The sequence below is a fragment of the Piliocolobus tephrosceles genome, unplaced genomic scaffold (assembly GCF_002776525.5).
Source record: "Piliocolobus tephrosceles isolate RC106 unplaced genomic scaffold, ASM277652v3 unscaffolded_33016, whole genome shotgun sequence".
Taxonomy (NCBI): domain Eukaryota; kingdom Metazoa; phylum Chordata; class Mammalia; order Primates; family Cercopithecidae; genus Piliocolobus; species Piliocolobus tephrosceles.
In genome coordinates, this window is record NW_022316551.1 from 1,990 (window position 1) to 29,522 (window position 27,533).

The 27,533-nt window shown below is 40.6% G+C and overlaps 1 protein-coding gene across 4 annotated transcripts; it reads right to left on the bottom strand.

The window, feature by feature from the left end:
- LOC111545069 (protein FAM221A) lies at positions 1–27,059 on the bottom strand. Of its 4 annotated transcripts, XM_023215998.1 has the most exons (7): positions 26,894–27,059; positions 22,890–23,063; positions 18,372–18,562; positions 15,492–15,698; positions 8,691–8,798; positions 6,113–6,195; positions 1–556 (listed from the first exon to the last, which is right to left on the bottom strand). In XM_023215998.1, the coding sequence occupies exons 1-7, from the start codon at positions 26,956–26,958 to the stop codon at positions 488–490; spliced, it is 897 nt and encodes a 298-aa protein (XP_023071766.1). In that variant the 5' UTR covers positions 26,959–27,059; the 3' UTR covers positions 1–487. The 4 variants fall into 4 exon arrangements, with proteins under 4 accessions (XP_023071766.1, XP_023071767.1, XP_023071768.1 ...); XM_023215999.1 differs by lacking the exon at positions 8,691–8,798; XM_023216000.2 differs by lacking the exon at positions 22,890–23,063 and having other exon boundaries at positions 26,894–26,972.
- Between the last annotated feature and the right edge of the window lie 474 nt (positions 27,060–27,533).

The following is a 27,533-nucleotide window of genomic DNA, read 5'->3' on the forward strand; positions in this document are numbered from 1 at the left end:
TGGTTATATAATTTTAAGATACATTTTTTATTTAAAAGCATAACATTACAAGTTTGAAAAATAAAAAAAATTAATGATTTTAACTATTTTTTGTTTGCTTTGTTTTCTTGTTTTTAACTTACTATTTTGAATGACAAAAAAATGGCTCTTATATATTTGTCCAAAACCCTTGATAATATCTTTGTTTAAATAGCCTGAAACAGTTAAATTATTATGTACTAAAAATATTTACTGTACTCTCAGACTGACTCATATAAAATAATCTCATTTGTCAGCAGAGACAAAGGTACATACAAAGTAGTAAATTATGAGTTTCGACAAAAGTCATAGGCATTTTTAGTTATTTAAATAAATTAAGGAAACATCCCAAAAGACACTTATACAGTAAAAAAAAGTAAATCATTTCAGGAAAAATAAACTGTATTATTACATTTAAATAAACATGAAAAAGATACTTGGATGATGATTTTAATTTATCCAATAGTCTTCATGAAGGTTTTGTAGCTGATGGCAATGGAGCTTTTCCTTTCCACTTAGCAGCCTTTTCCATTTTCATCTGTAAATTTAACATATTTATTGATATAACTTGTAAACCATTCTAAAGAAAAAAAAAACTTGCAGAAAACTCATTCAGATTCATGTCACAGCCATTCCACAGTTATTAAGCTGCTAAATACTAAAGCCAAAATCTGTTAAAGGGACATAATTACACATTTTTAAATGGTTTTATTTTAATTTTACAGAAGCATTTTAATAAAAGTAACATGAATATTGCTTTAGAGAAAAAAATTAATTTCAATTGACACTGAAATTACAAGTGCTAAAAGGACTAAACTTACATCCAGCTATGCACATTCCCTACAGAGTTACATAATGCACCTAATCCAGCTGGATTCTCTCTGGAACGTGGACTGCTTTAAGGATTGTTTCCTATAATTCTGGTTTCCATATTCCCAGTTACCTTTCTAAAAGCCTTTTCCTCCTCCATTGTAGTTAAAGCAAAAAAGCAGCACACATACCCTAAGCAGTGGCCTTCTAACTTTTTAGACACATAGAGACCTTTTCCATGGGATTAAAGGCCCCAGAGAACACAAATCCAACCTGCCTCCTACTCACCACCACTCACATTCATACACACCAATTTCCAGAGGCAACCCCACTGCCTTACCCCTGCAAGAGAAGGGGAGAGCAAGTCAGGGTCCATGGTAGAAGGCAGGGTCTCCGACCTTCTGAACTGATAGGAATAATATCAAGAAACCAGGAGAGACCCGGTAAAACCAGTCTATCCAGTCCTATCAAACTGCAAGTAATACAAGCTTCCAATCATAAAACCAGATTAATCTAACCTCTGTCTCCTCCACATTTATTCCCTCTCTCGCCTCTTTGAGTTGGGTTGGGAACCTCATTCGGACACCATACATCATATCATTCTTGCAAACCATATCAAACAACAGGTCATCTGAAGGACCCCCAAAAAATACTCTATTCTAGGGCAAAAATTATAGGTTCTGATGTCAAATAGAAGAGAAAGTGAATCCTACTTCTACCATTTATTAAGCATTTGGGACAATTTATTTAACAGTTTTACATTTGTAAAAAAAAAAATGTCATAGTAATAGCTACTCCTCAGGGTTGTTCTAAAGCTGTAAATAATATATATAAAGATCTAGGCACTTAAGCACTCGATAAATGCTAGACCCTTTTCCTCACTCATTTAAAGCCAAGTGCTAGATTTGCAGAAACATAAATTTTTAAGAAGCAAAGACGCCAAAATACAAACAAAAACCAAAGCAGTGTTTGTCATTTGAAATAGTACGTAGCAAATACATCCATCAACCATCTAGTCTTTTTTTTTTTTTTTTTCTTTTTGAGACAGAGTCTCGCTCTGTCGTCCAGGCTGGAGTGCAGTAGCACAATCTCAACTCACTGCAACCTCTGCCTCCCAGGTTCAAGTGATTCTCCTGCCTCAGCCTCCCAAGTAGCTGGGATTACAGGCATGCACCATCACACCCAGCTAATTTTTGTATTTTTAGTTGAGACAGGTTTTCACCATGTTCACCAGGCTCGTCTTGAATGCCTGACCTCAAGTGATTGGCCCACCTCGGCCTACCGAAGTGCTGGAATTACAGGCGTGAGCCACCGCCTCAGCAAACCATCTAGAGTCTTAAAAGCAAAGATACCTGCTCCTCTTTCTTTTGTTTGTTTTGTTTTTTTGTTTTCGTTTTTGTTGTTTTGTTTTGTTTTTTAAATTTCCTGGCAGGAATACAGTGCTTTGCACCTAGCAGACCTTTGATATTTGTTTCCTTAATAAAATTCTCCTTTCTTGGGGAAAAGAGACCAAGAATCATCCACAGCAGAAGAAAATAACTTGAACTGATATAGAAAAGCAACTTCTCAAGAGGATCTAAACGCAGTGGGTAAACTATGTTACCACAGAGGTCTCACTTACCAAAGCAGACTTACACTCAGCATAGATTCTTCCCTGCCAGATGTTGCCAATGATTAGCAAAGAATGCAAGCAAAAACCGGATACACACATGGCATTGCTCTTGCGAGAGGCTCTGAACTATCAGACATGCAGCTTCCTAATAATCCAAATGGTTTTGGAGTAAAAGACGACTACTAATAGTACGTATGGTACATGTCACCTCAGAGGAAGTTATTTAGGTATAGGCTTCTTAGTTTTTATACTCCATTAATCACACATGGTGGAGAGTTTATAAGCTGTATCTCATAAATCTATAAATCACAGAGGCTAGAAAGTTATAAACTACATCTCATAAATCCATCAATTCCAGGTTTATGTTAATTTTTTTCCCCCCAAGACAGAGTGTTTGTTGCTCTGTAGCCCAGGCTGGAGTGCAGTAGCACGATCTCAGCTCACTGCAACCTTGCCTCCTGGGTTCAAGCGATTCTCCTGCCTCAGCCTCCTGAGTAGCTGGGATTACAGGTGCATGCCACTATGCCCAGCTAACTGTGTGTGTGTGTGTGTGTGTGTGTGTACGCGCGCGCGTGCGCGTTTAGTAGAGATGCGGTTTCACCATGTTGGCCAGGCTGGTCTCAAACTCCTGACCTCATAATCCGCCCAAAAAGTGCCACTCGGCCTCCCAAAGTGCTGGGATTACAGGCATAATACACCCAGCCTATAATAAACAATCTTGACAGGCCAGGTATATCCTTTAAAACATTCACAAATAAGAATTCCTCTCCTTATCTTCTCACAAGCAAACACCATTGGCATGTTTTCAAAGCAGTCAAAACTCCAGGTTTCTGGAGAAGGGATGGAAGGAATTCTAGAACCTAGTATCCCATAAGCCTGTGAGGAAAAATTAAAACTTGGCCGTGAGTGTGTGTGTTCCAAGAATGAAAAGTGATTTGATTATAACTTTATACCCTGATGCTGCTGCAAAAATTGCCTTTTCTTCCATCACTCTGACCATTTCATCTCCCTCACTGACATCCTACCACACCTCTTTCCCCTTGCTATGGTCTGAATGTTTTTGTCCCCACAAAATTCATGTTGAAATCCTAACCTGCAATGTAGCAGTATTAGGAGATGGGCCCTGTGGGCAGTGATTAGATTATGAGTGCAGAGCCCTCATGAATGGGTAAGTGCCCTTATAAAAGAGGCCTCAAGACCCATCATGCCCCTTTTAGCATATGAGGACACGGCAAGAAGATGCTATCTGGCGGACCAGGAAGCAGGCCTCCACGAGACACCAAATCTGCCAGCACCTTGATCTTAGACTTCCTAGTCTCTGAACCTGTGAGCAATAAGTTTCTGTTGTTGATAACCCACCCAGCTTTATGATATTTTCTTACAGCAGCCCAAACAGACCCTTAAACCACAGCTTTTGAGAAGAACTTTCTGCAGTGATGGAAATGCCTTGTGCTATCCAGTAAGGAAGCCACTAGCCACATGTGGCTACTAAGCACTTGAAATGTGGTTGGTATGACTGAGGAAATAAACATTAAATTTTTAAAATTTAAATTTAGCCTTATAGAGCCCCATATGGAGAGTGACTAAAGCATGGATATAGAATGTTTCCGTCACTGCAAAAAGCTCTATTTTCTAGCTCTGACTTAAATTCTGTCCTCTCCCCTTCGACTTCAAAATTCTTAAGCTACTCTGTCTCCAACTTACTTCCTGAATTTACTTAATGTTCAACTTTTTCCATCCTTTCAGTTACTCAACAAGCTCTTGTCTAAGAGTCATACAGGATACAACAAAAAGTGGCGGGAGTATCTTTACTTTTGGGTGGAGTTTATTACCCGGCTGGAGAGATAGTGATGCCCACGAAACAACCCTAAAGAAAGTACTTGCAGCCATGTGGCTGAAATACTATTCCCCACACCTCATTAAGCCAACATTCTTTCATCTAGTAAAACAAAAAAACAAAATAAAACTCTCAAATATGAACATGGCCATGAAATATATCAAAAGTATAAGAAGTTGACATGTATGAAAGTATCAATTATATTTGTGTCAACTTTTTTTACTTTTCCATAAATTCATAATTCACTAAAAACCTATTACACACAAAGCACTGTGCTAGGTGCTAGGGAAAATACAAAGATGAATAAAACACTGTGCTTATCTCCAAGGCATTTACACCCTGGTGAACTGAGTCACTTTCACTTACAGCTGTGAACACATCAAGACTTCACTTGTTGAGCCCTGGAAATTGTTAAAATATGGTTTTTTTGTTTTGTTTTGTTTTGTTTTGTTTTTGCTCTATCGCCCAGGCTGGAGTGCAGTGGCGCGATCTCGGCTCACTGCAAGCTCCGCCTCCCAGGTTCACGCCATTCTCCTGCCTCAGCCTCCCGAGTAGCTGGGACTACAGGCGCCCGCCACCACGGCCGGCTAGTTTTTCTTTTGTATTTTTTAGTAGAGACGGGGTTTCACCGTGTTAGCCAGGATGGTCTCGATCTCCTGACCTCGTGATCCGCCCGTCTCGGCCTCCCAAAGTGCTGGGATTACAGCTTGAGCCACCACGCCCGACCTAAAATATGTTTATGTTTAATGTTCCGTTTCTTAAAGAATATTGGGTAATTTTTTTTTTTTTTTTTTTTTTTTTTTAGATGGAGTTTCACTGTCACCCAGGCTGGGGCGCAGTGGCACAATCTTGGCTCACTGCAATCTCTCTGCCTCCCAGGTTCAAGCGATTCTCCTGCCTCAGCCTCCCAAATAGCTGGGATTACAGGCGTACACCACCATGCCCGGCTAATTTTTGTATTTTTTTAGTAGAGAAGGGGTCTCGCCATGTTGGACAGCCTGGTCCCAAACTCCTAACCTCAGGTGATCCACCCGCCTCGGCCTCCCAAAGTGCTGGGATTACAGGCGTGAGCCACTGCGCCCAGGTGTATATTGGGTAATTTGAACGAGTCTGGATACACCTAAAAGCCTCTAAGAAGAATAAGTAACACATATTAAGAATTCAAAACAGACGCCGGGCACAGTCGCTCACACCTGTAATCCCAGCACTTTGGGAGGCCAAGGCAGGTGAATCGCGAGGTCAGGAGATCGAGACCATCCTGGCTAACACGGTGAAATCCCATCTCTACTAAGAATACAAAAAATTAGCCGGGCGGGGTGGCGAGCGCCTGTAGTCCCAGCTACTCGGGAGGCTGAGGCAGGAGAATGGCGTGAACCCAGGAGGCAGAGCTTGCAGTGAGCCAAGATCGCGCCACTGCACTCCAGCCTGGGTAGCAGAGAAAGACTCCGTCTAAAAAAAAAAAAAGAATTCAAAATATACTCAATCTTTATTTGACAAATATTTTTAAATAAAAAATAAAGGTACATGTATAAAAAAAGAAATTCAAGATACATATAATTTACAAATCTGCTGATCTTGTTTATTACTGACAATTTTATTTGCACATTTATCCAATCTTTATGGCCTTCATAAATAAACCAGTGTATTAAATATCATGTTATTCTTTAGCCCTGTTTCTGTGTAAATTATTCTAATAAGCCTCAAGGCCTAACACCAACTGTGAGTAAAGACTTTATAAATTATTTTTAAGGATGTTCCACATTCAATATATAATCGTTCTACTGCTTTTGCTACAAGTAAATGCTTAATGCAAGTGGATTTCCTCAAAAACCTACCCTTTCCTGGTATCGTCTCTCAAAGAAAGCCATATCATCCTCTTCAGGTCTCCTTAACGAAGAAACTTGACTACTTGTACCTACTAACAAGGAAAAAAAAATCTAAGTAATGTATTTATATCATTACATATTCCCCTGAAACAAAAGAAAGAAAAGTTTTCTCCTGCCAGGTGATAATGTTTAATTTTTCAAACCAAAAACGGCCTAAATGAATAATTGGTCATACTACCTAATTCTCTTTTAGAGAGAATGGCATCACAGGACAAAAGTGTTTTTCACTAGCAAACATTCCCAAATAGTCCACAGTCCATATTAAATAGCTATTCCGTATAAGAGTACACTTAGTTTTGTCCAACTACTTTTTACATTTTATAACTAGAAATCCATGTTACACTTTGAGATAATGCACAAAAGTAATTATTGAGGTTTGGTATTGGCAACCATAGTAATGATAGTACCTGCTTCAAAATGTTTCAAAACTCAACTATTTTATCCATTTTTCACGGTACTCACTTTGTAAAATGGATCAAGCACTAATTTACATGCTGAAAGGAATTTTTAAAATTGCTTCTGTAGCAAAAAGTCTGGTTTTCTTGGTAGGTGCCCCAAGAGCCTAATTTCATAGAAAAGTTCACCTTCGTTGCAAGTGAATGTCTTCACTGGGTCCCTTCATTTCCAAAGCAGAATAGCAACCTGAACACTCGCACTTCAGTTTCTAAAGCATATGAATTCACCCTCAATCAGCAACATGTAACTCCAGACAATCACCAGAGTACAGCTACAGTCTGTCGACTATCTTTCACAAAAGTCTTACTGAGAAGAGTAAGAAGGGATGGATGTTTAGAATAAGTGTTATCTACCCATTCCTCTGGAAACTCTGGGTCTATCCCTGGATCATGTGGGACCATTTGAGCCAAACCTCTTCCAGACTCATCTACACTGAGTTGCATTATAACGGCATATTACCATTTATCTAGTAAAATGGTATATCCCAACTCTTCAAAAGTGACTATCAGGCCAGGTGCAGTGATTCACACCTGTAGTCCCAGCACTTTGGGAGGTGGAGGCAGGTGGATTGCTTGAGCTCAGGAGTTCGAAACCAGCCTGAGCAACATGGCAAAACCCTAACTCTACAAAAAATTCAAAATTTAGCTGGACATGGTGGTGCATTCCTGTGGTCCCAGCTACTTAGGAGGCTGAGGTGAGAGATCACTTGAACCAGGGAGGTGGAGGTTGCAGTGAGCCAAGATCACACCACTATACTCCAGCCCGGGTAACAGAGCAAGACTCTGTCTCAAAAAAAGAAAAAAAAAAAAAATAGAAAGAAAGAAAAGGTGACTATCGGAAACAAGCAAACGTCTGCTGTATTTGCTGAAATACAGCAGCAACTTTTACTTTAGCCACTAATCACTGAGGATCACTATACTGACTTAAAATCCAGCATGCCAGGCCAGGAGCAGTGATACATAGCTACAATCCCAGTGCTTTGGGAAGCTGTGGAAGGAGGATAGCTAGAGGCCAGGAGTTTGAAACCAAACTAGTCAACAAAGCAAGACCCTGCTGCAAAAAAAAAAGGTTTTTTAAATTACCCAGGTGTGGGGGCACATCTGTACTCCTAGCTATGTGGAAAGCTGAGGCAGGAAGATCACTTGAGCCCTGGAGTTCAAGGTAACAGTGAGCCATGATCACACCACTGCACACCACCTTGGACAACAGAGTAAGAACTTGTCTCAAAAAAAAAAAAAAAAAAAAAAAAATCCAGCATTGGTGTAACATTCATTAGCACTGAGGAACTCAGGCTTCCTCCTGTCTAAGAAAGAAAAACATTTAATTGACTGCACTTTCCTCTGTGCCTTGGCTGCCACTAAACTCAGTCAAAACTGAAGTTTAAACAAAACAATTACATCAACCTTGAAAGCTGCCACAGTTGTGTCCTTTTCTTGGCTTCTTACTTCTATATATATTTTATCACTATGTACTAAGTTGTATGTTGTTCTTGCAAGCAGCCTTAAAATCCCTTGTGGGGAATGTCTAGGTGTATGAAAATACAGATAAATCAAAGAAAGTCTCATTTTAAAATATTCTAAAATACTAAATTTTAAATACCTAATAAGTCATACAAATTTATTCTTCTTGTTTTCAATAAGGGAAATATAGAATACTGGTGCTTAAAAATGAATTGTACCCGCTCTTAATTTATAAATGATAAAACTCTGCTAACCTATGGTTATCACTGGATTACGCCTCTTTGGGAAAACCCAAAGGCAATTAGTCCACCAGAGGGCCCTCTTACTCAAACACCAGAGCAATAGCATGTACCAGAACAAGGTTTAAAACTTCAAATTATAGTATTACCAGAATCCTTTAAATTCTTGGAGTTAGCTATTTTTCCCAACACAAAATGAAGTTACTTGCTTTTTCTCAGTGTGTGGCTTACATAAAAGAAAGTAAAATGATAGCTTAACTTGAAGTTAAATTATCGTAATAATGAAAAAAAGAGAGATGCCTAGAAAACAAATCAAAGCTCCATATTCTAATTTACTACATCCAAAAACAGTTCTAAACTTCATTTCATTACCATCTGTTAATGTCTCTGGAGAAGAACTAGATGATGCTTGAAATGCTTTTAGGAATGGGTTGTCTACTGCTGTAATGGGAGATTCTAAAAATTCAACTGAAGGTGCACCTGAGAAAACAACACATGGAGAATAAAAATTAAATATTTACAGGGATACAAACAAGTTATTACTTCTAATATAAATAAATTGGAACCTCAACAGAATCATTAGAAATTCCTTCTATAAAAAGAAAAAAAAAAATTAGAATGGGTGTAATGGCTCATGCCTGTAATCCTAACACTTTGGAAAGCCAAAGCAAGAGGATTGCTTGAGGCCGGGAGTTCAAGACCAGTCTTGGCAACATAGGGAGACCCCATCTCTATCAAAAAAAAAAAAAATACAAAAATTAGTTGGACATGGTGACGTGTGCCTGTAGTCCTACCTCCCTTGAAGGGTAAAGCAGGAAGATCACTTGAGCCCAGGAATTTGAGGCTGCAGTGAGCTATGATTACATCACTTCACTGGATCCGGCCTGGGCAACACAGTGAGACTCTGTCTTTTTATTTAGATTTTTATCTGACATATAAAGTAAAAGCAAATGGGTAAAAGTATTCTGCACATTTCTGAGAACTTTCTTCACAGAAGAAAAGAATATTATGTACCTATGTTAGCATAGAAGTTCAAAACCCTAATATATAATAGTTATAAAACACTATCAAAAGCAAGACATTCATAATAAGGAATCTCTGACTGAAAAGGGTAGAATAAGTGTATTTTTACTTTATTCCTTACTAGGAAGCCATCTGAAAACAAAGTATGAAAAATAAAGAAGAAAGTACCTTCCTCAGTGAAATGAGGAAACATCCACAACTCCAAACCATAAACTAGAAAGACTAATTGCTAAATACATTGACTTCTGGACCAAAAGGAAGGAAGCTTCGGAGAAAATATGTAGCTGCTCTGCCTTCCTCACAAACCACCACCTTCCCCCCACACTGCTATCTCTATACCACAGGTGAAGGAAAAAGTGAACTTTTGGTCCTAGCTGGGTTAGAAGTTAGCCCCATCTTACAAACAGTGTGGGACGATTGCTCCGTCTCTCCCCGCGCCGCTCCCCGCGCCGCCCCCCGCCCCATCCCCAGTGGCTCCCATGGGGCATGCGGGAATATGAGAGAAGGCTCTGGCCCACGCAGGTCCTTGTGCTGCCCTCTGGCGGTTGCAAGTGCTACTGATCTCAAATGCTCAACTTGAATTTAATAAGTTGGTCTCTCAGCTTGATAGGGCCTGGTAGCCTTATGCTTGCTCCCGCTGCAAGTATAGACTCCCTCAATACCTGTCACTTCCTCTATTGAGTCCCCTAGATTAGGGGACCCACCTCCAGCTCTGCCCCCTGCTATGATAGATGGCATGGCTGGCCCACTGACTCACAGGTCAGCTGCCTTCTCACACCCCGGGACAGCTGGAAATTATGGACTCCTTCCACATCAAAAAGGAACCAAATCCCAGCAAGAGGTTTCCTCGGTCTAGGTATCTACATGGCTAATAGATCTGGAGTCCCTCTGCCCCTAGGTTCCTTTACACCTGAAATCAGAACAAAAACATCTTATATTTCCTCTTCTTAACTCTCACCTTTCTTCACCCCACCTTCTTTCATGGACCAAAAGGAAGAGGTTTCCTTTCTCTATAAAATCATGTGTCACATAAGACATTTTAGTCACCAATGGGCTGCATATACAATGGTGGCCCCATAAGATTATAATAGGGCTGCCCTATAATAGTGTAACATTTTATTGATTTATTTTGAGGCAGGGTCTCGCTCTGTCACCCAAGCTGGAGGGTAATGGTGCCATCACAGCTCATTGCAACCTCTACATCCCAGGCTCACGTGATCCTCTCACCTCAGCCCTCACCAAGTAGCTGGGATTACAGGCACACACACAATACCATGCCCGGCTAATTTTTTGTATTTTTGTAGAGACATGCTTTCGCCATGTTACCCAGGTTGGTCTCAAACTCCTGGGCTCAAGCGATCTGGCTGCCTCAGCCTCCCAAAATGCTGGGATTACAGGCATGAGCCACTGCACATGGCCCATTTTATTTTTTATGCCATATTTTTACTGTACCTTTTCTATATTTAGAAAAATTTAAATAGTGTTACAACTGTCTACAGCATTCAGCACGGTAGCATGATGAACAAGTTTGTTGCCTAGGAACAAAAGACTATATCACATAACTAGGTGTGTAGTACGCTCTACCATCTAGGTTTATGTAAGTACACCCTATGATGTTCACATAACAAACATCAACTAACAATGCATTTTCCAGAATGTATCCCCATCGTTTAGTGGCACATGACTATACCTTGAAGATACTTAGTGTTAAAATACTAGAAGTCTCTAAAAGGCAAAGATGCCAGCTACCACCATTATTTAGCATTGTTCTGGAAGTACTAGCCATTTTGACTGGTCAAGAATAAGAGTCATAAATATTGGGAAGGAAGAGGCAAAAACATTATTTTTTAAAAATAAACTAAAAATTGAGTAAAAACTCTAAGATTAAGTAATAAGAATGGTAACAAAAGCAATGAAACACTTTTGCTTTTTTATAAACAAACAATAATCAGTAAGAAGATATAATGGAAGAAAAAATATCTCATGTATGATACTAATGAAAAAAAATTGGCCAGGAATGGTGGCTTACACCTGTAATCCCAGCACTTTGGGAGGCCAAGGCAGGCAGATCACCTGAGGTCAGGAGTTAGAGACCAGCCTGGCCGACATGGTGAAACCACGCCTCCACTAAAAATACAAAAATTAGCCGGGCATGGTGGCACGCACCTGTAAGCCCAGCTACTCAGGAGGCTGAGGCAGGAGAATCACTTGAACCCAGGAGGCAGAGATTGTAGTGAGCCAAGATCATGCCACTGCACTCCTAGGAGCCTGGGAGACAGAACGAGACACCATCTCAAAAAAAAATTAAATACATAGAAATAAACTTAATAAGGTTGTGCAAGCCTTCTGGGATAACAACTTCAGAATTCCACTTAGCTGCACAGACTAATAAATGAAAAGATAATATTTAAAAATATCAGTTCTACATGGTGGCTCACACCTGTAGTCCCAGCTACTCAGGAGTCTGAGGTGGGAGGATTACTTGACCTTAGGAGTTTGAGACCAACCTGAGCAACACAGTAAGACTCTGTCTCTAAAAAATATATAAAATGTAAAATATTAGCCAGGCATAGTGGCATGCGCCCATAGTCGCAGCTACTCGGGAGGTTGGGTGGGAGGACTGCTTGAGCCCAGGAGTTCAAGGCTGCAGTGAGCTATAATCATATTACTGCAGTCCAGCCTGGGAAACAAAGCAAAACCCCATCTTAAAAAAAAAAAATTATTTCTACATTCATCTACATATTCAATGTGATCTCAATTAAAATAATAGAATTTTTATACCTTAACAAAATGATGCCAAAGTTCTGAAAGAATTAAAACATAAGAATAGGTCAGGAAAATTCTGAAGCAATAAAATGAAGTCATAAATATTAACTAATTTATTTATTATAAAGCTGCAGTAATGAAAACAATATAGTAGTTGTACACAAATAGCCAACAATGTGGCAGACTAGGGAGCCCACAGAAATCTTCAGGTTGAACCCAACCCTGCTACTTCCTAGTTGAATAACACTGAGCATGTTATTTTACTTCTCTGTGCTGCGTATCCTCATCTGTAAACTAGGAATAATCATCTAACTCACAGAGTTGTTGTGAGGATTAAGTGAAATAATATATGTGATGTGGCTCAAACAACTGCTGGTAGTACAAAGTTGCAGTCATCAAACATGATCATCATCATCATCATTTTTTGACACTCGTAGTTGGGTTTTCTTTAGCTGTTGCTTGAACCTAACATAATTATACACCCATAAAACTGCAGAAGAATTTACTTATGAAATTTAAGAAGCTAGTTATAAAATTACCTAGAAGAGAAAATGTACAAAAATATCAAGACAATCTTGAAAACAATCACAAAGAGGAAAAATTTATCACATCAAATATCATGACATACCAGGAAGCTATCACAAAAAATATATATATATGTGTGTAAAATATTGGCACAGGATAGACAAATGGGCCAATGGTACAAAATGGAGAATATGACAGGATATGGTAGGGTTTCCATGGAATACTATGCAGCCATAAAAAAGAATGAGTTCATGTACTTTGCAGAGACGTGGATGAAGCTGGAAGCCATCATTCTCAGCAAACTAATGCAGGAACAGAAAACTAAACATCGCATGCTCTCACTCACAAGTGGGAGTTGAACAGTGAGAACACATGGACACAGAGAGGGGAACATCACACACAGGTGCCTGTCGGAGGGTGGGAGGCGAGCAGAGGGAGGGCATTAGTACAAATAGCTAATGCATGCAGGGCTTAAAACCTAGACGACAGGTTGATGGCTGCAGCATATCACCATTGCACATGTATACCTATGTAACAAACCTGCATGTTCTGCACACGTATCCCAGAACTTAAAGTAAAATAAAAATAAAAATAAAGAATATGGTAGAGTGTCAGATGATTTGGGAAAGAATGGTGCTTGAATAACTGGCCATCAATTTAGACAAAAACTGAAGTTAGACACATCTACCTCACACTTTCACAAAAAATAAATTACAGATATATGAAAAAGCTAAACATAAAAAAGTATTAAAATAAAATGCAGGAGAATATATTTATAAAACTGAAATAGGAAAGGCCTGTCTCCAAAATTTTTAAACTGTAAAGAAAAAAAAAAATTAAGTTAAAAGACAAATGACAGGTTGAGAGAAAATGTCTGCAAAATAAATAACAAAAAAAAATACAGAATATATAAAAAGACTTCCTATAAGTCAATGATAAAAGATAAAAAAAAAAAAATTGAGCAAGGGATATGAATAGGCCATTCACAGAAAGTGAAATGGCCAATAAATATGAAAAGATCCCTGTCTCACTAATAACCAGGGAAATCAAATTGAAACAACAACGACAATTTTACACATCAGACTGGCAAAAAAATCAAGTTTAATAATATCAATGATTAGCCTAAATGTGAGGAAATAGGCAAGCTAAAGCATCAGTAGAGGAAGTAAACACAAGCAGAGCATTTCTGGAGGACATTTTGGCAGAATGCATTAGAATTTTACAGGTTAACATGCTCCAGTAGTTTACTTCTCTGTATCTACCTTAGAGTCAAATTCATGCAAGGATACAGGCAGACAAATTCAAGGATTTTCTTGGCAAGATTGCTTGTAATGGCAAAAAAAGATGGAAATCTAAATGTCATGAACAAGGAAATGGTTAGATAAACTGCTATATCTACAGTGTGGAATACCATACAGCAGTTAAAAAGAATGAAGTCGACTTGTGTGTCCTGACACAACAGGCCTTTACATTTTTCTAAGTTAAAAAACAAGTAAAGCCAGGTATGGTGATGCATGCCTGTAATCCCAGCTACTAGGAAGGCTGAGACTGGAGGATCTCTTGAGCCCAGGAGTTCAAACCTAGCCTGGGCACCATAGCAAGACCCTATCTCTTAAACAATAAATACAAATAATTTTTAAAAATTAAAAAGTAAATAGTAAAATTGTATGTTAAAGAGAAAAATTAATTGATGATAGCAAATTACCCTCGGGGAAAGAACCAAAGAGAAGTATTCAAGGGTGCTTTGCAATTAATTTCTCTTTTTTTTCCACTAAATTTCTATTGTTTGAATATTTTACAAGAAAATATACACTTGTATGGGCCTGGCATGGTGGCTCACACCTGTAATCCCAGCACTTTGGGAGGCTGAGGCAGGTGGATCACCTGAGGTCGGGAGTTTGAGACCAGCCTGACCAACATGGAGAAACTCCATCTCTACTAAAAATACAAAATTAGCCAGGTGTGGTGGCACATGCCTGTAATCCCGGCTACTCGGGAGGCTGAGGCAGGAGAATCGCTTGAACCTGTGAGGCGGAGGTTGCAGTGAGCCGAGATCACACCATTGCACTCCAGCCTGGGCAATGAGAGTGAAACTGTCTCAAAAAAAAACAAAAAAAGAAAAGAAAATATACACTTGTATTTATGTAATTTTTAAATGAAAAAATACATGCTTCTTTAAAATAGAAAAAAAAAAAACTTACACACCAGTGTTTCGAGTAGACAGGGAACACATTCTGCTCCCCAGTCCCACTCAGCTCTCAGAAGGATCCATCTACCTTTAACAGTTTAGAATAGATCCTATTAAACTTTCCCTACATTATTTACAACATATATATATGCAACAAGATATATGTGTGTGCACACACATACATACATATTTTACTACAGAAGTGATTACATGTATATACATGTGTGTTCATATACACACATGAACATAAGCCTATTGTTTCCAAAATGAAATGGATATAATAGCATAAGTTACATACAGTAGAGTAACAGGTAAACTATATCATATCAAATAAAATAAATATTATTCAGCTATTTCAAACAATGGAGATGTGGATTCAAATTTGAGTACAAGTATTGGGATGGGAATGATCTCTGCCATGTGCTTTCTAAATTCTATGACAATACATTGTATGGTAGCAATAAAACCTCTTTCATGGATACTAAATAGGTCTGAAAAAGTAAAAAATAAAATAAAAATTTTAAAAACCTCCTTTAAAAAATAAAAATCAAATGAGAGAATGTTTTCTGAAAGAAAAATACTATGAAGTGCTTAACAAATATAAGGCTTCACTATTGCTAGCATACATAAAAACAATACGATGGGCTCACATTTCACATAGCATCACTTACCGATCCCACTGTCATCTAACCGCATGTAGCCTTCCGCCAGTGAGCTGAAACCAGTTAATCCTCCCATGGCTGCATAAGGAACATCCTGTCCCACTGGTTTTCCCTGAGCCAATCTTTCTTGCTTAGTTTCCACTACTGTGTCATGGGCATATGCAGGCTGACCACAAGCACAAGTGAAGCAGCTATGGAATCCTGAACACTTGGAACCTGAATCAAGATGTAAAGGGAGTTAAATTCTCAAAGGTCCTATGTTGTCTACCCTAAAGACACTTAGCCTGGCAAAAGCCAGCTGAATCTAGATCCTCTGGCCCCTGTAACTCTTACCTCCAGCCACTGAACTCCTTCCTAGCCACTGTTCTTACTTCTAAAACATGCTAAAGTAGTAACCGGATATAACACAGAAAAAAAAAAAAAACTGCAAAACACAAGACTAAAAGAAATTGAAGAGCCAGGTAATGCAAGCCCTCTCCTCAAAAACGGAATTATAAGCAGGCATGGCAGGGACAGCCCAGTGGCCAGGACCAGGTGAAGAGATAATGTAGAAATCTTCCTACAGATCAACTCCCCATAAAAGCCAAATTGGAAGGCCAACCTGTAGACACAGAAAGGGTGTAGTGGAATCTTGTTCAGCAATAAAATGGAAAGAAGTATTGATATAGGTTACTGTTTGGACGAACGGAGGCAGGATGGTGCACTTCCGGGTTCTTCTTCACCACCAACTCTTCCCATGTGTGCGAGAATGCAGCTGACGCCCGGGAAGGTGCAGATTAATCAGGCATGCACCAGGTGATGTCAATCCAAGGAGACCAAGATTTACCTGGTGGCACCTGCGGAGCGGCCTCCCTCCCCCGACATGCCCGTGCCCGCCTATTGCCCTTCCACTCCTAGAAAAGTCGCTCCCAGCAGATGCGCCGGGGGCGGGCTTTCTCAGCCCCCACTCTTGTCGGGACTGTATTAGAAACTCCACCCCCCGCCCAGCTCCGGTCCCTGAAGCTAGATGACCAAAGAATAAATTTGCAGTTTTGCTTTTAGCCTTGCCTACTCGCTGGTTCTTTTGTGCCCACTCTGGTGGTCTTAGAAAAACAAATCAGTTACATGGCTGAATCATGAAAACATCATGCTAAATGAAAGAAGTCAGTCACAAAAGACCACATATTCTATGATTCTATTTATATAAAATGTCCAGAATAGGCAAATCCAGAAACAGAAAGTAGATTATGGGTTGCCTAGGGCTGGGGAGAGAGCAAGTAAGGAATGACTCCTAGTGAATACGGAGTTTCTTTTTGGGGTGAGAAAAATGTTCTGAAGTGTATTGTGCTGGTGGTTACACAACATTCATGCTGATTATAAAAAATCATGAAGCTGCACATTTTAAATAGGTTAATTGTATGACATGTGAATTACGTCTTAACAAAGTTGTTGTATGAAACAATCAAGCCATATTGTAATGGAGGCCAGAATATACCATTAACAAAATCTTTACCTACTCACACCTCTGACAAACATATATGGGAACAGCCAGGTGCAGTGGCTCACGCCTGGAATCCCAGCACTTTGGAAGGCCGAGGTAAGGAGATCACTTGAGGTCAGGGGTTTGAGAACAGCCTGGCCAACATGGTAAAACCCTGTCTCTCCTAAAAACACAAAAATTAGCCAGGTGTGGTGGCGGGTGCCTATAATCTCAGCTACTTGGGAGGCTGAGGCAGGAGAATCACTTGAACCCTGGAGGCAGAGGTTGCAGTGAGCCGAGATCACACCACTGCACTCCAGCCTGGGTGACAAGAGCAAAACTCTGTTAAAAAATTATTATTATTATTTTTTATATATATATATATATATATATATATGAACCAAGGCATACAAATAAATCCGTTTTCTCCAACTACTTCCATATTCAGCCAATGAAACATTTATTCCTGCCACTGTCATTAAAAATATTTTATTACATACTTCATCATAAGATTTCAACTCAAACTACTATAAAAACAACTGGATTGACTATCTCCTGAAGGAAACTAATGGACTAGCACTCTACCTAGTTCAATGGATGATCCAGTGTAAGGGCAAAAGGGGTAGAGGTTGGAATTTGGGTACAGGTATTAAGGTAAGGGTGCTACTGCAAACAAAGTATTAAAATGATCATGCTATGTTAATCTATCAGCAAGCCATAAAAAATTTTTGACTTATAAAATGCTTTTTTAAAATCTATGAATAGAATTTAGTTGATTCAACTCCCGTATTCGAAAATTTGAATCAGACCACATCTGGTAATTCTTTTTTTTTTTTTTTTTTTTTTTGAGACGGAGTCTCGCTCTGTCGCCCAGGCTGGAGTGCAGTGGCCGGATCTCAGCTCGCTGCAAGCTCCGCCTCCCGGCTTTACGCCATTCTCCTGCCTCAGCCTCCCAAGTAGCTGTGACTACAGGCGCCCGCCACCTCGTCCAACTAGTTTTTTGTATTTTTTAATAGAGACGGAGTTTCACCGGATTAGCCAGGATGGTCTCGATTTCCTGAACTCTTGATCTGCCCGTCTCGGCCTCCCAAAGTGCTGGGATTACAGGCTTGAGCCACCGCGCCCGGCCCCCACATCTGGTAGTTCTTTAAAATCCATTACTATTACTTAAATTATCTGGACTACATGAAATGAGGGTTTATGATTATCAAGCGTACCATTAACTCTGAATCCTTCCACAAAAATGAAATCTTAGAGTATCTATCCATTGAATTTTCCTTAGTTGTTTCATATTAACGCTATAACTGAATATTAACTCCACAACTAATACAATTGAATATTAACTCTACAACCAGTACAAAGGCACGTTAAATATTCAAGGAAGACGTATAAACATTCTGAGTTTATGTGTTTATAATTATATAACTCACATATATTGCATGTAAAGCCAGGCGCAGCACTGTGCTGATCAGCAAAGTGTTTGCACCTGCAGCGAATGGGCTGGCTGCCATTCAAGGGGACATAAAGGTAAGCCCTGCACTGGCAGCCAGTCACTCGGCAGGGCAGATCAATGGGGCGCTGCTGAGGAATCGTTTCCAAGTCAGTTTTATGTTGTTTATACCTAAAAAAGGAGAGAGAGAGAGAAATCTGAACACAATACAGGTATTATCAAAAATTACAATTTCTATTATATTAAAGGCAGATATGATTTTTTAAATTATTATTGTTTTATTATTCTTCATAGTAAGGTGAAAATAAACTCTCCTACATATAGCACTTGTATCAGCTATGTTGCTTTGGTCAGAGGAAATCTTCACTTTTAGGTTTCTATTTTTAGTTATTTAAGAAGCTGTTTCACAGCAATACAAAGAATAATTATATAATTTCCTTAAAACACTTACCCCTACAGATTTCTTAATATGAAGCACAACCTAAGAGTATGAAAAAGTTCAGGTTGGGTGCAGTGGCTCACGCCTGTAATCCCAGCACTTTGGGGGGCTGAGTTGGGCGGATCACCTGAGATCAGGAGTTCGAGACCAGCTGGACCAACATAGAGAAACCCCATCTCTACTAAAAATACAAAACTAGCTGGCCATTATGGCACATGCCTGTAACCCCAGCTACTCAGGAGGCTGAGGCAGGAGAATTGCTTGAACCCAGGAGGCAGAGGTTGCGGTGAGCCGAGATCGCGCCATTGCACTCCAGCCTGGGCAACAAGAGCGAAACTCCGTCTCAAAAAAAAAAAAAAGAAAAGAAAAAGTTCTTTATGAATGTTATTTTCATCAAAGTGCATTACTTAAATTTATTTCCATATGTTTGCTACTTAAAATAGAAATACATTCAATAAACGTGTATTGATGTAATTTATTTTAATATAACTTTTGACTTCAAAATAAATTATCAATATTTTTGAAAGCCAAAGCTCCTTCTTACAGTACTGTGATTTTCTTAAATAAGACCACTCACTTTCTTCTCATAGGTGATATTCAGTAAAATAATACTAAATTTATTATTCTCAATATTAATCAAAGAAATCCAAATTAAAATGAGATACCATTTTAACTTAGCAAAAAGAGTCAAAGTTTTTTAAAACTATATGTAATACACAATGTTATCAAGACTGTTACGAAAGGGCCAGGTGCTGGTGGCACATGCCTGTAATCCCAGCACTTTGGGAGGCCAAGGCAGGTGGATCGCTTGAGCTCAGGAGTTTGAGACCAACCAGGACAACATGATGAAACCCCATCTCTACTAAAAATACAAAAATTAGCCAGGCATGGTGGTGCATGCCTCTAGTCCCAGCTACTAGAGAGGCTGAGGCAGGAGAATCCCTTGAACCCAGGAGGCAGAGGTTGCAGTGAGCTGAGATTGCGTCACTGTACTCCAGCCTGGGCAACAGAGCGAGGTTCTGTCTCAAAAAAGAGTGTTACAAAAGAACAAATGCTATTTAATAATGTTTCAAGAAACGTTAAAAGGTCCATTCTTTGAACCAGAAATTTCATTTTTGGAAAATATACCCTAAGAAAATAATTCCATTTATAGAAAAAGCTTTATGCATACCAATAATATTAGCAATAGTACTTACATCAGCTACATGATACACACACCCACACAACATAAAAGAACCAGTAAGTAAATTACTAGACAACAGGTTTTCAAATCTTTTAGCGGCGAAACCCCTTTGTCAAATAACATCTTTTATAGAACGAGAATACATAAAACAAATTCAGAATTGGTTAGAGCAAGAGGAAGAACAGAATAGAGTTTCCCCTTCTCCTAATCTGCCCTTCCACCTGGCACACCCCCAAGGCTCTCTCACAGCTCCGGAGAACACAGATAAACACCACTGGACTTGCTGGACTAGCTGGCAGGTATTTAAAATCTTGTTTTTGGCCAGCACATAACAACGTGGAAACATATTTCTATGATTTCTGTCATTAAAAAGTGGCTCAGTATTTTATGCAAACACATAATTAACAACAGTTAAATGAACCATGTAAAGAAAAAGTCAGGCCGGGCACAGTGGCTCACGCCTGTAATCCCAGCACTTTGGGAGGCCAAGGCAGGGGAGGCAGCCTCAGGATCACCTGAGGCTAGGAGTTCGAGACCAGCCTAACCAACATGGAGAAACCCCATCTCTGCTAATAATACAAAATTAGCTGGGAATGGTGGTGCATGCCTATAGTCCCAGCTACTCGGGAGGCTGAGGCAGGAGAATCACTTGAACCCACGAGGTAGAGGTTGTCGTGAGCCAAGATCATGCCATTGCACTCCAGCCTGGGCAACAAGAGTGAAACTCTGTCTCAAAAAAAAGAAAAAAGAAAAAAAAGAAAAAGTCATACAGATATTTAAAAAAAAAAAAAAAAAAAAAAACTAGCAGCTGGCTTTGGGTAGTGAGCTGCTTCTATATATTGTATATAGAATATATTCTATGTTTCTATATATCCCCCATTTTCCTTAATAATCATATATCACTTTGGGGGAAAAGTTTGGAAGAAATCTCACTGAGTGGATCAGTACTAAATACAATAACTTCTCCATCAAAGTTGAGTTGGGTCAGCTGAGCATGGTGGCACACACGTGTAATCTGAGTACTTTGGAAAGCCCAAGGTAGACAGATCACTTGAGCCCAGGAGTCTGGGTAACAAAGCCAAACCACTTCTCTACAAAAAAATACAAAAATTAGCTGGATGTGGTGGCACACGCCAAGAAAAACAGTATAAGAACTATACAAAAACACAGTGTCTCTGGCCCCAGCTACTTGGGAGGCTGAGGTCAAAGGATCGCTAGAGCCCAGGAGGTCGAGGCTGCAATGAGCCAAGATCATGCCACTGTACTCCAACCTGAGTGACAGAGTAAAACCCTGTCTCAAAAAAAAAAAAAAAAGTTGAGTTGGATCAATTCTGACATTCACGTCCATGCTGTATAAGTTATACAGAGATTAGAAAGTGGCACTAAATTTGTGTAAGAATAAATTATAAAACTATCACAAACTTACCAAACCCCTCTTTAATTCTGAAAGATAACAACACATCTCTTATCCTCCATTCCTCCTCAGTGTTTTTAGTTGGGGTTGCTAAATAAATTCATAGTCAATCTGTATACAACATTACTCATTCTAGCAACTGCCTAACAAATTCTGGCAAACTGCAACTCTAAATAGCAACTATACAAAGAGTCTCTGTGAAAGAGCCCCAGAAATTGCTATCAGAATAGGGTGGTTCCTCTTGGAACCGAAAGTTAAAGTTGCTGCCTGAAAACATGGAATAGGTTCAGAGACTTTTCTGTGAAGCAGCTTAGATATTTTGAACTTTACAACTGTAAGACAGTAGCAAAATTTAAAGTAGAGCACACACACAGCAAAACGCAAAGTTCAGATATAGACAACTCAAGTCAAAAACTGGAGCCTCACTTACTTCCTTTCCTTTAGGCACTTTTCTTGGAACATGACCATTTGTAATGCAAAGCAGTGTGCTTGTTTGTTTAAAGAAAGGTATCAACATGGCAGATCCTTAAGGTATAAAAGGCGATTAGCAAATTTGAGGAGAAATGTTTATACTTATAGATGGACAGCATGATCAGTGTGGGCCAATTCAAGCAATGCTTAAAGTAGTTCCTCAGTCTGATGACCCATTCTCTACCTTCTCCAGTGATGTGAGATGTATGTAGACTCTGCTCCCCAAACTGAAAGACCCCTGGCAAAGCCACAGGACCACCAAACATTTTTACCAATGGCAAGAGAACTGCTTAAGGTGGTAAGACTCCATGATAAGCGCCAATAGGATATGATGGAAAAATTTTAATTATAGCTTTAAAAACCTTTAGATAATTTTTGTGGGGTTTGTTTTATTTTTTTGTTTTATTTTGTTTTGTTTTGAGACAGAGCCTCACACTTGTCGCCCAGGCTGGTGTACAGTGGCATTTCGGCTCACTGCAACCTCACCTCCCAGGTTCAAGCGATTCTCCTGCCTCAGCCTCCCAAGTAGCTAGGATTACAGGCGCATGCCACCACACTCAGCTAATTTTTTGTATTTTCAGTAGACACAGGGTTTCACTATGTTGGCCAGACTGGTCTTGAACTCCTGACCTCGTGATCCGCTCACCTCGGCCTCCCAAAGCGCTGGAATTACAGGTATGAGCCACTGCGCCCGGCCAATTTTTGTTTTTTAAGAGACAAGGTTTCACTCTCTGTCACGCAGGATGGAATGCAGTTGCACAATCACAGCTCACTGCAGACTAGAACTCCTGGGCTCAAGCAGTCCTTCTGCCTCGGCCTCCCAAAGTTCTGGGATAACAGATGTGAGCCACCATCCCCAGCTGAAAATTTCTACTCTACTACATAAAGGACAATTGTTAAATGTTTCTCAATCATCACAATTTGTAGAAGTAAGATATGCTTAGCTTTTTATTTTCTAATTATCAAAAAACTTTGCAATAAAGTATCTTACCTATGTGTACAAAAGCACAGTGTCTCTGGGCCCACAAGTTTACAATCCATCCCTGTTGGTGACCGCCAGCTCACAAATAATCTGTTTTGTAAGCGCAGAGGTAAAACTTTTCTTTTGTATTCTTCATATTCTTCAGGAGTAAAAAGTTTCCCTCCATCATCCTCACCAACAATTCTACAATAAAAATATATATTTCTCTTAAACTTTGAGTATTTATTTTCCGGGTGAGCTATGACCAGGCCACTGCAAATATTAAATAAATTTTTAAGCTTTTATTTTGTAAATCTGTCTTTTCTTACAGATGTGGCAGGCCATGTCTCCATAACACCTGTTACTGCACTAACTGAGTGGTGAAGTTAAATACTAAACGCTGATAGAACCAGTGTCCTTATACAAAGGCTGGAAAGTAACAAGAGCCCACAAAGAGTTTTGCCCAGGCCTTTCCTGGGCCTTGCAGCATGACAAGATAATGAAGGAATTCTTAAAGGACCCATTTAGGACTAAACAAGTTTTATTGGGGGTCTGAAGAAACTCCCCAGACCTCCACAAACAAGTTTATTGGGGGTCTGAAGGAACTCCCCAACCCTCCATGATTTAGCACGAGACAAGACAAGAGTAATCACCCCAGCACCTGGAGCCATTTAGATTAAGTAAATTACTGAGGCTCCAGAGGAAGGTCTTCAGGACTCAGATCTTAGTTATAGATTAGAAGTTCATCATTTATGTCTTTAGATAAATGCACACTTACACATAAACATATAGCTTAAAAGGTATATAAGCTCTGGAAAACTTTGTAATTTTGAGTTGGTCTGCCAATATCTTCCAGGCCTTCTCCCTATAACCAGTTACAAAAATAATCTCCCTTCTTTCCCAGTTCGTCTGAATCACATTACTGGGCCACGAGAATAAGCAGCCCAACCCTCGGTTTGATCCAGAAACATAGGTGCCTCAGCCGTGAACCTAGTGATGGGTGAGAAAAGAAATCTTTTCTCCCTTAACTTCCTATACAAGAGGGTTATTAATAGGAAAAACAATGAATTCATAACGCAACTTTACTGATCCAGGTTTATCAACAGAGGATTACCACATATTCATCTCAGTTTTTCCTTTGATACTGAAGCAAAGATTCTCATTCTTCTCATTAAAGGTAGAGCCTTAACTGCTAAAAATTCTAACATTTTCCTCCTTTGAAAATGTATCCCAAAAAAGTACAAAAACTATCAAAGCAGAAGCCAATATGACTAATTTCCATACCTGTCTCCAAACCCTGGCCAGGGGTTTAAACTAATGTGGAACCTAAATACACACTTGGTTCAGCACAAGCTCAAACCACATTTGTGTGTTAGGTAATCAGGTTTATCATTGTTTAATTTCAGAAGTAAGAACCCAAAATTTTATGGGAAAATATTAAGCCCCTACTATTTCTATGAAACAAAATTAAGAGTTGGCCTCCCTGGAGGAAAAGAAAGCACACCTAAAAGAAGTTTTTCCAAAACTGAAGACATTTCTCCCTGAAAATACTCCCCTTGAAAAGTCACAAAAAGTGATATTTGTAGAATGCTACATGCTTTTTTGTGCAATACATGCTTTTTTCCATACTTTGAAGCCTTTAGCTGAGGTAGAAAATAAAAACCATTGCTCTATGTGCTTGCCATTAAAAAAAAAAGAAAAAGAAAAACCAATGTATAAGCTATGAAATAATCAAAACTGTCTTCTTTACACAGACAATCTAGATACATAATAGCGAAGAAAAAAAGGGCATTTATTTCTGAGTTAAATTTTGGGCCATTTCACTTTCTTGTAGCTATCAAGAATACCAACAGGTATTAAGATCTTAAGATAAATACGGATCTTTAAAAGATCTTTTAAAAGTAAGATGTCACTGGTATTTAAGTACTAAACCAGTGCAACTCAAATTTTATTGTACTTACAGAATCCCCAGGGGATCTTGTTCAAATGCAGATTAAAACTCACAGCGCAGTGGCTCACACCTGTAATCCCAGCACTTTGGGAGGCTGAAGCAGGTGGATCACTTGAGGTCAGGAGTTCGAGACCAGCCTGGCCAATATAGCAAAACCCCGTCTCTACCAATAATAAAAAAATTAGCGGAGCGTGGTGGTGGGCGTCTATAATCCCAACTACTCTGGAAACTGAGGCACTGAGAATTGCTTGAACCGCGGAGGCAGAGGTTACAGTGAGCTGAGATAGTGCCACTGCACTCCAGACTGGACAGCAGAGCAAGACTCTATCTAAAATATGTATATATATATTTATATACATGTATATACATGTATAAATATATGTGTGTATATATGTTACTCCCACAGTGTGAGTAACAAGGCTGCATGCTTCCCCTCCCAACTGACTCCCACCAAAGTACCTAGACAAGACCAAATCCAGGAAAACTCTTAGGAAGGAAAGTTTGTTTCCTTCTAAACTCATATTTTAACTCATCTTCCCACCCCCACCTTCCCGGCCCACCTTTTCACATCTAGGCACTCAAGTCCTGTTTTCCCCACTTTTCTAAAATCCTGATGTCAGTAAAGGACCTGATAATCTCTTTCAGAGGGAAGTGTTTCAAGTTATTTATGATTGAAAAAATAATTTCCCAGCTGGGCACGGTGGCTCAGGCCTGTAATCCCAACACTTTAGGAGGCCAAGGCGGGCGGAGCCCAGGAATTCAAGACCAGCCTGGGCAACATGGTGAAATCCCGTCTCTACAGAAAATACAAAAATTAGCTGGGCGCCTGTAGTCCCAGCTACTCGGGAGGCTGAGGCAGGAGAATCACTTGAACCCAGGAGGTGGAGATTGAGGTGAGCCAGGATCGCGCCACTGCACTCCAGCCTGGGCAAGAGTCAGACCCTGTCTCAATAAAATAAATAAATACATAATTTTCCACCAGGTCTGCCCTAACATGTTCGGAGCTAGGCAAGAATCAACTGGAGGCCCACAATTCACATATCTAAATATCCAAGTTATCAGTCAACACCAGCTCCAGCAACTTGCTCCCAGGCAAAAGCTCTGGAGAACTGGAGGCTCAAGGAGCCAGCTCTGCTCTGCGAGAGGACTGGGTGGTGGTTGTTCTGATCCTGAACTGGGCGTGGGAACTGACCCCATCAAGCTCCTAGCCCTTATTCTTCTGGCTCAGAATCTCCAGGCAGTTCTAAGGGTTACCCAAAACTACACCGACGGGGCAGTCGGAGCGCGGGAGAGCAGTCAGCTGGGGGACCGTCTGCGCGCACACCTCTGGGTCATCTGGGTCGCCCACGGTGCCGCAGAGGAGGCCCTGTCGCTCGCTCCAGCCTCCCTGGCCGAGCCTGGAGCGTCTCCCCTCTGCTTGTACACACACATCCTCCCGCCCCAACTCCGCGTCCTCTGGCGGCCCTCTCCAGGACTTCCCATCCGCCCAGATTCCGGACGATCAAAACCCCCAGGAAGCGGAAAAAGAGCGCGTCGCTGCAGGTGCACCAGCCTCGGTCAGGACCCAGGACAATGAGTCGAGTCCTCAGGCCAAAGGAGCGGCTACGTTTCCAGTTTCGGAAGGGGTTTCTCCAGAACACCAAAACACCAGTCGGTGCCTTTCTCCTAAAACCAGCACCTCGGGGTGGGGAGCGCGTTCAGAAGTTCACGGTTGACCCTATTACTGGGTTAATTTGATGTATGCTAACTTCTATAGCCCCTAGTACTCGATGTGAATGTTTTCAATGGCCATTTAAAAAACAGTTGGACCTCTGTATCAGCTAGAGTTAGTCATCCTTCTTGGAAGGGAGCAGAGGGACCTCTTAAATGGCATCGGAAGATTCATCATTGCATAGAACTGCGTGGCCCTACAATATTTAATTAGGCAAAGACGAAACTGGAATTCATCTAGGCCTCCCCCAAAAACCCAGGCAAAGATTCAGGGAATCCCCCCGGACACCCGCCGGGCCCCTGCCCGCGCCCTCAGCCCAGGGATCGTGGCCCCTCAGAGCGGCGAGGGGCCGGCCCGGAGCCACAGCCTCACCTCCGATACTCCAGGTACTCGTCCACTGCCGCCGCGCCGAGGGGAGGCAACGTCAGCCGCTCCATGGCCGGTGGGGAAGCCAAAGGCGCCCTCCCTGCTGGCGGGCCGACCGCGAAGCCCGACTCGGCCCTGCCCCCTCCCGGCGCTGCCCCCCTCCTCCCGCCTCCTGATTGGCCCGGCCTGAAGCCCACGAGGCCAGAGCGCGGCAACTGCGCAGGACGCGCGCCCCTACCTGGCAGCTGGCGCCAGGCACCGGAACCCCGGTCTCCGCAAGCTCAGCCCCGCGCCACGCATAGTGCAGTTTGCCGCCCTCCATAAACCTTGCCTCGATCCCCTCTCCCTTTCCCTGGACCGGCAAGTCTTCTTGTAAATTAACAAGTGACAAGGGAGTACAGTGCCTTGCCTGTAACAGGCTCATAGAAAATGGCTTATTTCTTTGTACAGCTCTTTTCGCTTAATCCATCTCTTGAAATATAAGTGGTTTTGAGAAGGTTCTGTTTTAGTTTGAGGCCCGCCTCTGCTTAACTGTCGGCCTGTTTCTAGTATTGGCGTTTTCAAAACCTCTGATGTAACAATCAGTAGTCCTGGGTATCTGGGTTCACTTTGGGGGTTGCTAAAGCAACACGTTCTTCAAAGGAAC